This window comes from Microcebus murinus, chromosome 13, assembly GCF_040939455.1.
Source record: "Microcebus murinus isolate Inina chromosome 13, M.murinus_Inina_mat1.0, whole genome shotgun sequence".
Classification (NCBI taxonomy): Eukaryota; Metazoa; Chordata; class Mammalia; order Primates; family Cheirogaleidae; genus Microcebus; species Microcebus murinus.
In genome coordinates this window covers 60,409,284-60,422,373 of record NC_134116.1, presented here as the reverse complement: position 1 = coordinate 60,422,373, position 13,090 = coordinate 60,409,284, and the positions used below count along the sequence as shown (strand labels likewise).

The following is a 13,090-nucleotide window of genomic DNA, read 5'->3' as shown; positions in this document are numbered from 1 at the left end:
TCACAGGCGTGATCACAGTATACTACAGCCTCGAACTCCTGGGCTCAAGCCATCCTCCTGCCATAGCCTCCGAGGAGCTGCGACTACAGGCATGCCACTACGCCCAGCTCTGAAAACAGGATCGTTATCATGGACTCTATAACAAAATCTTCAGATTTTTTTCTCTCAGATGTAGTTTTCTTTTGGCTTTACTTCTAATTCAAACTTGATTAAACTAATTTACCTACCTCAGGCCAGGGATTTAAAAAGAATCTCTCTTTCGTGCAAGTCTCTTCTCTCATGAGAAGACAAACTGGATAGGGCTGGGAATATCTTCAGTGGTTTTTAGGATAGGTTATTGTCTTAAGACTAATAGTTAACACTTTTTATTTTATTTTTTGAGACAGAGTCTCGCTTTGTTGCCCAGGCTAGAGTGAGTGCCATGGCGTCAGCCTAGCTCACAACAACCTCAAACCCCTAGGCTCAAGCAATCTTCCTGCCTCAGCCTCCCAGGTAGCTGGGACTACAGGCATGTGCCACCATGCCCTCCTCGGCCTCCCAGAGTGCTAGGATTACAGGCGTGAGCCACTGCGCAGCCAACACTTCTTGAGTAAATACTCTGTGTCAGATACCCTGCAATTGCAGAGTAGTATTTTATTTAGTCTTTATCACAACACTGAGATAAATGCCATTATCCCACTTTACAGATAAGCAAACAAAGGCACAGAAAGGTCAGGTACTGCGCTCAAGATCACACAGTCAAGGCCGGGCGCTGTGGCTCACGCCTGTAATCCTAGCTCTTGGGAGGCCGAGGCGGGCGGATTGCTCAAGGTCAGGAGTTCAAAACCAGCCTGAGCAAGAGCGAGACCCCGTCTCTACTATAAATAGAAAGAAATTAATTGGCCAACTGATATATATATAAAAAATTAGCCGGGCATGGTGGCGCATGCCTGTAGTCCAGCTACTCGGGAGGCTGAGGCAGAAGGATCACTGGAGCCCAGGAGTTTGAGGTTGCTGTGAGCTAGGCTGACGCCACGGCACTCACTCTAGCCTGGACAACAAAGTGAGACTCTGTCTCAAAAAAAAAAAAAAAAAAAAAAAAAAAGATCACACAGTCAGTAAATGTTTTTTTTTTCTTTTTTGAAAATGTCCCTTGAGTCATATGACCTTAATTATTGAGGATTAATAGAAAAATGCTTTTTGATAAAACTATTTTTAGTTTATTATTCATTTGCTATTTAATAAACTTTAGATAAAAATTCACATGAAAAATTGGCACAGCACCATCACATTCCAACTTTGTGTGGCTACTGGGCAGCACACAACAGTTTATGTTCACCCAGAGTGCTTTACTCAAACCTAGAATTTCTAGTATAAATGTTCTAACTACCAGTGCTTTCATTATTTGACTCATCTTTTATTTCTTGTTTTAAAGGTTAGCATTTTAGTATACCTGGGCTACTCACAGAAGGGGTGACCCCATACATATCCTAGTTTACCTGGGACAGTTGCAGTTGATGTTGTCACAGTGTGGTGTCCTCTCTGGTTAGTGCCTGCTTTCATTATCAAAGTATCCTGTTTGGAATGATAAATTATATGACCTCCCTATTTATAATTCACTTGGAGCTTCTTTTTTAAATAAGAAGAGACATAGATAAGGCAATCATCCTAATACATAAGAAAAATCACCTATAAAATTATTCCTTATGAAATTTACATAGCAATAAGAATCCAAGATTACAAGTACTAAATTCAGGTTGAGTATCCTTTAGATGCTTGGGACTGAACTGTTTCAGATTTTTTTGGATTTGGAATATTTTACATTAAACTCATCATCCCTAATCCAAAAATCCGAAATCTGAAATGAGCATTTTCAATAAGCATCTCCTTTGAGTGTCACATCAGTGCTCAAAAAAGTTTCAGATTTTGGATTAGGGATATTCAACCTGTATATTCAAATACCAGTTTAAATGTGATGAGAAGAAAATGCTTCAGTTGCTGCTATTACATTAAGCAAAAATTTTATTTGCAGAAACTTCTTCTAGGCACGAATCTGTTTCTCTCACATGAATCACATCACCCACAAATTAAGTAAAGATCTACTGAATAAGGGAGTCCTTTTTCCTCTTCCATTACAGGAAGATATTCTATGATGTTTTTTACCATATACGTGACATTAGGAATTTAGGCAGGTATGGCATGGTAATCTTTCCCCAGGAAAGAATGAATCATAACATGCTTCCTGCTGTTTGGAGTCTTAGCACAGAAAAAAGGCAAAGATTTTTCTCTCCTCCACACGTTCCCACAAGGGAGGATTTTCTTACTTTTTGACGAAAACCCACACACACTGACATAATTAAAAATGTTCAGATCAATTCAAATTAATATCCAATAAAGAAAGTAATAGAGGTGTGGAAACATTTTTTTCTTCTCCTTATGAAAATTTAGGTTGTTACAATTTTAAGACTAGCAAACAAAGTTACTGAGTTTTTCTTTTTCCTTTTGATTTTCTTGGTGTCTACCTGGATTCTTGCAGGATTTTTTTTATGATGTGATAGGATCTGATGAAAAAAAAATTATAGCATAATCATTTCTTTCTTGGTTGGAATTTCATCAATTGAAGGGTTTACATATTTCTTGGGTTAACTGTGTATATTTTCTAGCATGTATTTAATTTCTACCTTAATCTAAATGAATGACAGAATCTTACTAACTTACATTTGATTAAGATGGAGGTTATAATTCTCATAACATCTGGCTAATTTATTAGCCAAAATTTAATAGCAGAGAGCTATAAGATTTACTACTAAAATCAAATTCCCACCAAAATAAGATTAATTACTCTTAAAGGACAAAATTTATAAATACTAAATACACCTTATTAGCCATTTATGTTACTAAGAGTGTAGCCCAGCTGCTGCTTGGTAAAATACAATATAGTAAAAACTCACTGAATAAAGAAAATAGACTCGGCCGGTCGCGGTGGCTCATGCCTATAATCCTAGCACTCTGGGAGGCCGAGGTGGGCGGATTTCTAGAGGTCAGGAGTTTGAAACCAGCTCTGAGTAACAGTGAGACCCCGTCTCTACTATAAATAGAAAGAAATTAATTGGCCAACTAATATATATAGAAAAAATTAGCCCGGAATGGTGGTGCACGCCTGTAGTCCCAGCTACTAGGGAGGCTGAGGCAAGAGTATCATTTGAGGCCAGGAGTTTGAAGTTGCTGTGAGCTAGGCTGACGCCATGGCACTCACTCTAGCCTGGGCAACAAAGTGAGACTCTGTCTCAAAAAAAAAGAAAAAAGAAAAGAAAGAAAAGAAAAAAGAAAAGAAAAGAAAAGAAAAGAAAAGAAAAGAAAAGAAAAGAAAAGAAAAGAAAAAAGAGAGAAAGAAAGAAAATAGACTCATAAACTTAAAGAAAGAAAAGTCTATTTTGATGAAAAGCCTCTCCTCCCTTTTTGGAAACAGCATCTTTGCTCTGTCACCCAGGCTGGAGTACAGAAGCACAGTCAGAGCTCACTGCAACCTTGAACTCCTGGGCTCAAGCAATCCTCTTGCCTCAGCTTCCCAAGTAGCTAGGATTACGAGTACTTGCCAGTGTGCCCAGGCGATAAAAGAGCTTTCTCTTCTAGTCCTCTGTAAATGGTAGACTATTCATTTCTTACTTTGTATTTTGGAAAGCTAATTTTTATTGTTGAGGGAATGTTTGTATATGCGTGTTGTAATCACTTTCTCCTTCTTAGAGCAAGGCATGTGTGCATGCACATGCACACAAATGTGTATATGAATAAAATGGAAAAATCAAGTCCAGGATTCGAGTAGTTCTGCGCAAAAAAGTTAAATAAAGCTCAATGCTATGATCCCATGTTTCCGTACCTATCCCTACCACTCCTTTCTATTTCAATCCACTTCAACCAACAAATACTTTTATAATAGATATTATTTGTAACGCACTATACTAAGTGCTGAGAACACAAAGAAGAAAGGAAAGGAGAGAGGGAGAGTAAGAAGGAAAAATAAAAATAAAACTCAAAGTCTCTGCTCTCACGAAGTACATAATCTTGAGAAGATGGAACTATGTACTACCTAAAAAGTAGAAATGCAGACATTTATATATAACATTAAGGAAAAATAAGTTTATGGAAGTGTAGAAAGGAGGAATGGAAGATCCTAACTGGGGTAGGGAATGGAAACTATGAGGATGTTATGCTGAGTAACACTTGGGTTGGTGAAGACTCAGAAGGATCTTGGCAGAGGGTAGATAAGATGTTCGAGCATGTAAGTAACAAATGCATAAGATTGGAAAGTGCCTAGCATATCTGGGATAACAACTTGTAGTGTGATATAATTATAATATGTGATGTCTATGTAAAAGGAAATAGCTGAAAGTGAAACCAGAAAGTGAGACAAGAGCCAGGTTATAAAAAACCTGAATGTCACTAAAATTTTAGTAGGCAGTCAGGAAGAGCCCCTGAAAAATTCTGAGTGCATGTGTGAAATATCTAGGTATAGGATATCTCAGACTTGCCAATTTTGTTCTCAAGCAGTTTTACTTTAATGGCACCTACATCTGGAAATCTGCCTTTCCATTTTACATTCAATAGCACATTTCTATTCCTTTCCGCACTACATTGTCAGTAAACAGACTCTCTAGATAATCCTGTGTGTGTGTGTGTGTGTGTGTGTGTCTCCAAGTTAAATGACTGTAAGCTCTCTGGAATAAGAACAGTATCTTCTGATTTTTAAAAAAATTTGAGCTTCAAATTTTCAAATCAGTTATAATATTGAGTAATTATCCTTCTCTTCTTATCAGTGTAAATATTCCAGTGCAATTCATAGGACAAGAGGGAGCCAATCTGGGATGTTCACAGCAGGAGGTACACCCAGGCCATAAGAGTCACCAACAGTGAGAAAAATCCCCCACCCCACAACCATGGAAGTTTGAGGTGAGTTTATTAAGTCATATGACTCTACCTCCAACTATCCTCAAAATCTAGACTCTTATTTCTCTTCTAAAACCACCTTGTTTAGTCATTTAGTCATTTTGTACCTGGGTTATCACGGCAGCCTCTAGCTTATCTCCCTGCTTCTAGTCTTTATACTATGACCAGAATGATCAATCTAAATAAAACACAAATCCCTTATCACACTACCAAACTAAAAATTCTTCACTTCCTCCCTAATAGCTAATCACACACAAAGTCAAAATTTCTTACCATAGCACCTAAGACTCTTTACCATTTCAAAACTTATCTTCTGCCATTCATTCACCCACCAAGTATTTATTGACTACCTACTATGTGTCATGAACTATTCTAAACACATGTGTGTTCATGTACGAGTGAATGAAATAGACAAGCACAAAAAATAAAACCAAATAACAAAAAAACAAACCTTGTTTTTATGGGAGCTTAAACCGCAGTAGTGAGAAGTTGGCAATAAATATAAGTAAACTATATAGTTTAGTAGGAGGTGATGTGCTCCAGATGTGAATTCTGGGCTTTTAGTGTAGCCATATAGTGTTCCTTATATCCATTAAGTAATTTTTACCCTCCCACCCTCCAGAGTCTCCACTTTCTATGTTCATGTGTACACATTATTTAGCACCCACTCATAAGTGAGAATATACAGTATTTTGATTTTCTGTTTCTGAATTATTTCACTTAAGATAACAGCCTCCAGTTTCATCCATGTTGCTGTGAAAAACATGATTTCATTCTTTTTTATGGCTGAGTTGGCTTAGATTTTAAAAGAACTACTCTGGCTACTGTGCTGAGAAAAGAGTATAGTGGGGCGAGGGTGGAAGCAGGTCTACTAGGAGGCTACTGCAGTAATCCAGGTGAGAAATAATGGCAGCTCATGTGGGTAGTGGCAAACGGTCAGACTAGATGTATAATATTTTGAAGGTACAATCAACAAGATTTTTCTGACATATTGAGTGTAGGATGTGAGAAGAGTTGAGATGTAACCAAGGTTTTTGAATTGAGAAAATGGGAGGACAGAGTTGGCATTAACTCACATGAGAAAGATTGCTGGTGGGGCAGGTTTTGGGGGAAAAAGATTCAGTTTCTTACATATTTAAAATGTTTATTGGACATCCAGTCAGGCTTTTGTATTTACAAGTTTCGAGTTCAAGAAAAAAGTCCGGGCTAGAGCTTCTGCCACCATCTCAAACAAATCCTGCAGTCCAGGCTTACAGAACTACATGCAGGTTGCTGAGGTACCTTCATGTCTTTGTGTCTGCGTGTCTATTATGAATGTTCTCAACCCGTCTTTTTCTACTTGGTTAAAAAAAATATCAGTCTTCAAGACTTACGTCATCTATCATCTACTTCAGAAATTCACATGATCCTCCTGAATCACCTGTTTCCTTCTCTAAGCCACTTAAGCAAAGACTAAAATATAGTCATGCATTGCTTAACAATCGGGATTCATTTTGAGCAATGCACCCTTAGGCAATTTCGTTGTTACGTGAGCATCACACATTGTACTTACACAAACCTAGATGGGATAGTCTACTATACATCTAGGCTATATGGTATATATAACCTTTCGCTTCTAGACTACAATCATGTACAGCATGTTACTTCACTGACTACTGTAGGCAATTATAACATGATGGTTAAGTATTTGTGTATCTAAACATAGAAAAGCTACAGTAAAAATACAGTGTTATAATCTTATGGGACCACCAAAACATCACTATGCAGTACATGAGTGTATATAATGGCTAGTCTTTTAGCATAATTGAAAGGGTAAACAATTTTTATTTTATTTATTTATTTTTTTGATGCCAGCTTTGTGTTTTTTTTTTTTGTTTTTTTGAGACAGAGTCTCACTTTGTTGCCCAGGCTAGAGTGAGTGCCATGGCGTCAGCCTAGCTCACAGCAACCTCAAACTCCTGGGCTCAAGCAATCCTACTGCCTCAGCCTCCCAAGTAGCTGGGACTACAGGCATGCGCCTCCATGCCCGGCGAATTTTTTCTATATATATTAGTTTGCCAATTAATTTCTTTCTATTTATAGTAGAGATGGGGTCTCGCTCTTGCTCAGGCTGGTTTCGAACTCCTGACCTCGAGCAATCTGCCTGCCTCGGCCTCCCAGAGTGCTAGGATTACAGGTGTGAGCCACCGCGCCCGGCCTTGATGCCAGCTTTTCACTCTATTGCCCAGGCTGGGCTCAAGCAATTCTCCTGCCTCAGCCTCCTGGATAGCTGGGACTATTAGGTGTTAGCACTCAGCTAATTTCTTTATTTTTTGTAGAGATGAGGAAGTCTCGCTCTTGCTCAGGCTGGTCTCGAATTTCTGTCCTCAAATAATCCTTGTGTCCTCCCAAAGTGTTAGTATTATAGGTGTGAGATACTATGTCTGGCCCAATTTTTATGTTTTTGGTAAAAAAAAAAAAAAAAAAAAGGATTTTTTTTTTTAAATACAAAAAAGGATTTTGTATTTTATAAACACAGTAGATGACTTACATGATTTCATCATCAGAAATCTTTAGAAACCCCGTAAAGAAAATTAGGGCCACAGAAAAAAGATCTTGGCAAGCAGCTTGGTAACCAGATTTTGCCTTTTTCAAGAAGATAAATCTTCAAAAAGACTTGTATTATATAATAAACTTTATAGGCTAAAAACAAAGAAAGAAACATCTTCTGTGTGTTTTCCAAACCTGTTATAAAATATTTTCATTTTGACTGTCATCCTTTTACTTGCCCTGGGGAGCCATTTAAATGAGAGGGAATATTGGACAAGAAAACCAGTCTCATTGTGTCATTCTCAGGAGACAGAGTCTAATCTAATTGAGAAAATGGGAAAAATTTTAAAGATGATGTGAAATTTAGAGAGAATCCAGCTCACCTGGCCTCTTTTATAGAGGAGAATGCTGCTATCCAAGAGGCTACTACTATATCAGCAGTTCATTCTCAACTACCAGCATTTGCTAAAATGAAAGCTCTGTGAGAATAGAGATTTTTGTCTGATTTGTTCACTACTATTTCGGTAGCTCCTAAGAAAGTATCTGATAGACATTAAGTGCTAAATGAATGAACAATCATGAGTCTAAATCACAAGGGGCTAAAATACATTAAAAAGAAAATATGAAACAGGTAAAATATATTTCTTCAGGGTTTAAAAAACTGCTAACTATTTGTCATAAAATTTGGGGTATCAAGAATTTGCAACCATCATCTTTAAATAATAAAGGGGCAGGGGACAGACCCTGAAACAAAATTTCTAACAAAGTGCATACATTTTTAAAAAGTTCTCTGTGGATCAAGAGAATAGGATGATATTTTGACAACTATATTTGCTTTATACAAGACAGTATTTGGGATACATATTCATTATGGGAAAATTTCAGCTTTTGAAAATAAAGTAGTAAAAAGACTTTTTTACATGCCTTTAGGGTATAAAGATTGGACAACTAGAAAACATAGTTTAAAAACTTTGATTCCTAGATATATTAACATAGTAGCTTAAAATATCTCAAATAAACAGCCCAGATTCTGAAAGTTCCCTAGTGTCAAAGAAACTCTTACTTGGTTTTAAAACTAAACAGCCTTTGAAGCAAATACTTTCAAGGATAACCATGGTTTTCATGCAGTTAATAGGCAATCTAAATCTAATACATGTATCTCAATCTCCAGAGAGAAATATTGGTTATCATTTTAAAGATACAAAACACCAACCTTTTTAATCTCATGTAGTTTTCACTGGCAGCTGGTCGGCATTCAGCTCTTTGTACCACTATTCCTTCCAATGACAGCTTATCTTGAATGGGAAAAAATACATATATTCAGAGATATAACATTTATCATTTTCAAGATTGTATTTTGACACACTAACCATAGTAATATGACAATCAAATATAATCAATAATAAAAATCAAGGAAAAAAAAGGAATAGTATTAAATTTATAGTAACATCACTGGTCAGAAAAGAGAGAAACCTTATTATTGGCTAATAACAAACAAATCCTGTCAAGTTTGTTTACTGGGCTGCTATAGCCCCTTGTCAATAACAGCTTTTATACATTTAGCTCTAAATAAGGTGGCTTAAAAGGGCACAATATCAACTTTTAAAAATTTTGAAGCATACAGAGGCTATCATCTTTGGCAGAAAAGGAACTTCTGAAAACACAGCTAGTCTAAAACACTAAATCAAAGATGTGTGTGTGAGGCCGGGCGCGGTGGCTCACGCCTGTAATCCTAGCACTCTGGGAGGCCGAGGCGGGTGGATTGCTCGAGGTCAGGAGTTCAAAACCAGCCTGAACAAGAGCGAGACCCCGTCTCTACTATAAATAGAAAGAAAATTAATTGGCCAACTAATACATACAGAAAAAATTAGCCGGGCATGGTGGCGCATGCCTGTAGTCCCAGCTACTCGGGAGGCTGAGGCAGTAGGATCGCTTGAGCCCAGGAGTGTGAGGTTGCTGTGAGCTAGGCTGCCGCCATGGCACTCACTCTAGCCTGGGCAACAAAGTGAGACTCTGTCTCAAAAAAAAAAAAAAAAAAAAAAAGATGTGTGTGTGAGTGTGTGTGTAAATAAATTAGAATTCTAGAATATACTGTGGCTAGAACAGCCAGCCCAGAAAACACTGAAAAACTGGATGAGTCTATTGTCTGGGTTATACTGTGTACCATTTCAGCCTGACAGCTGCTCTAATTTCTATTTTCCATCAGAATTATAAATTTGGGTGTGTCAAAACAGAATCTTTAACTGCTATGACTATTTGTACAAACAAAAAGGCAATTTTCTCTACCATTAGTACTTCTCATAGGGACTCTGACATAAAACCTAGGGAAAACAGAAAAACCAAACAGAAGCTAGCACCGACTGTGTGCCTAGTGGGCACCAAGCATTGTGGTGTGGTCACTTGATAAACCTTACCTTATTATATAATTCATACATGAATGCTCATAATGGCATCAGCTTTACATCCTAGAAATGTTTGACTATAGTTAGAAGAGTTATGGTTCAGTCATTCGTTCACAAGAATTCAACTGGATTTTCAGAAGAGAGTCAGGAAAGCTGCTGGCTCATTAGCAATGCATTTATGATTCATCTCTTTAGAAAGAATTACTTCATTCACTCCACTAATATTAACAAAATCTCTACTATGCAAAGTGCACCATCTCAGCATTATAGAGTCAAAGATGACTAAGATACAGTACTGTCTTCAGGAGGCATGCAGTTCACCTGTAGCGTATATAGAACTATGCCTACATGATTTATACTAGAACATCTGTTTTTAAAATTTTATATATATGTGTGTGTGTGTGTGTGTGTGTGTTTTGAGACAGAGTCCCACTCTGTTGCCTGGGCTAGAGTGTTGTGGCATCATCCTAACTCACAGCAACCTCAAATTCCTGGGCTCAAACAATCCTTCTGTCTCAGCCTCCCAAGTAGCTAGAACTACAGGCATGTGCCACCATGCCCGGCTAATTGTTTCTATATATTTTTAGTTGTCCAATTAATTTCTTTCTATTTTCACTAGAGACGGGGTCTTGCTCTTGCTCAGGCTGATCTCGAACTCCTGACCTTGAGCGATCCTCCCACCTTGGCCTCCCAGAGTGCTAGGATTATAGGTGTGAGCTACCTGGCCCTGCCTAGAAAAATTTTTCTTGTAAGTGACCTTTCTTGAATTTGTCTCCAAAATCTAGGGGATGCTATACTGTACTAATGACAATCACACAGTGTGTATTCAATATATCCAGGGTCCCTCAATGTAACATATGCAACAAATCTCAAGTAGAGGCTGTCAGAGGGCTGGAAAGGACAGTGAAGAGAGGCATGCATACCTTATACCAAAACATGCCAAGAAGGAAACAATTAAAAAGCCATACTTACTTTATATTAAATTTAATTAAAAAATCTAAAAATAATATCCTCTTATTAGTGAATTTATTTAATAAGATTAAAATTTGTAAAAGTTCTTAAAGCATAAACAAATCTTATATTTAAGTTTGCCTCTCACTGAAGCTGAAAGTTCTATGAAGAAAAATTCTTCAGTCATCACAACAATAGAAAGATTTGGAAATTTGATGTATAAAGTGTGTTAACTGTACAAGGAAAGTCCAATATAAGAACACAAATGAATTATTTTTATTTTTCAAATTCCGTTATCTTCTAACAAATTAATCCTTCTAAAAATTAAACTAGAGTGCCATCCCTGAAAATAATTTAATCACACACGTGTTTATTAGTGTTGAAAACTAAAAGAGCTACCTTTTAATAAGAGAATGCTTCCCTTTATTTTAGCAATACCTACTCCAGGTGCACAGGCTGAATTTAATTTTTAGTTAAGTTGTGCGCTATCAACTTTCTCCATAACACATGAAAGGGCAGAAAGCAGGTCCAAAGCACTTGCCCATTTCAACTTGGCCACTATTCTCCTTGCTATTCTTTGATCAAGGTCACTAACACAAAGCAGTAAAATTCATTTCCTCAAACCATAAATTTCTGTCCATCATATATCTTTTCATACCTAAAATAGCTTTCAAATGGTACTTAAAGTGAAAGGAAAGGTGGAAAGGTCTTCATCAACAAAGAATTTTCCCACCAATTGGCTGCTCTGAAATAACCTCACATCTCTGTTCATTTCCATTCACCCCTTCTTGTAAATAAATTTTACAAAGACCAATTTTCTTATGATACAGCTTCCTAGGCATGATTTGTCTGCTCTCTTTTTAAAAGCCTTTACATACTTTTCAAAACCTCATGGGAATCTGTTCCCATATTCTTTCCACTAAATCATGCTTTTCTTCTTCAAAACACTGCTTAACATTTCAAGGGAAAGGTATTAAATTTTATTTTAAAAGCATTTAAAAGTACTCACTTACACACTACTGCTGTTAATTCTAGATCCTATTCATTAATACTGGAATCCGTACTTAAAACTACTTTATTGGCCCAGTGTGAAAGACCACAAGTACTTTAAAAATCATCTTTTTTATTCTCATACATTTATAAAATATTTACTGAGTGCCTTTTATGTAAAAGATAATGCAAGGGCGCATCAGGAATAACAAAGATTAATGAAACATGGTTCCTGCCCACAAGGAGCACAGAGCTGAGCATAGCCATTCTCAAACATTCTGTGGCATATATCCCTAAAAAGGATAGATGTAAACAGATTGATTTAGCCATTCCACAACGTATACATATTTCAAAACATCATGTTGTACATCATAAATACACACAAATTTTATTTGTCGATTAAAGAAATACATTTTAGAAAAACTTAATAAATGTAAATTTGCTTTTAAAAGGAAAAAAGTGTAGATGCCCCCCAAGGAACTTTTATTTATGTGAGATTTAACTATTGCTATCTACCATATTAGAAACTAACAGTAAGACATTTTTTTTTTTTTTTTTTTGAGACAGAGTCTCGCTTTGTTGCCCAGGCTAGAGTGAGTGCCGTGGCGTCAGCCTAGCTCACAGCAACCTCAAACTCCTGGGCTCCAGTGATCCTTCTGCCTCAGCCTCCCGGGTAGCTGGGACTACAGGCATGCGCCACCATGCCCGGCTAATTTTTATATATATATCAGTTGGCCAATTAATTTCTTTCTATTTATAGTAGAGACGGGGTCTCGCTCTTGCTCAGGCTGGTTTTGAACTCCTGACCTTGAGCAATCCGCCCGCCTCGGCCTCCCAAGAGCTAGGATTACAGGCGTGAGCCACAGTGCCCGGCCCAGTAAGACATTTTTAGAGAATGTGAGTGAAGAAAACAAAAAAGGCTTAGTATTACTATAAAAATAGTTTTGATCTCACAGATCCCTTGAAAGGGTCTCAGGGACCCCTCTACCCAGCAATTCCCAGACCACATTTTAAGAGTTGCTGGTCTAGTAGGATAAGACAAGTATATAAATCATTTTAATGCAACAAAAATACTTTCAATATACCTCCATTTAACTCACTCCGTATTAACAAAGGCTCTCAATTCCTCGCTATTAAATATAGTGACAGATGCCCACAGCTCACTATATACACTAGTGGGTAGTAGGTTAATCTCTAGTACTCCCACACACTTCTGCTCAAACTATGCTAGAACTTGTTTATGCTAGTTTAAGTAATTACACAATTTGATTATATATTATATAAGGCCATTAAGT

The 13,090-nt window shown here is 37.2% G+C and overlaps 1 protein-coding gene across 1 annotated transcript in view; it reads right to left on the bottom strand.

Moving 5' to 3' along the window:
* GTF2F2 (general transcription factor IIF subunit 2) overlaps positions 1 to 13,090 on the bottom strand; it is a 149,086-nt gene that overhangs the window by 63,366 nt on the left and 72,630 nt on the right. The window contains exon 5 of the mRNA XM_012782733.3: positions 8,666 to 8,747. Within this exon, the coding sequence (XP_012638187.1) occupies positions 8,666 to 8,747 (82 nt within the window). The remainder of the gene's footprint in view (positions 1 to 8,665; positions 8,748 to 13,090) is intronic.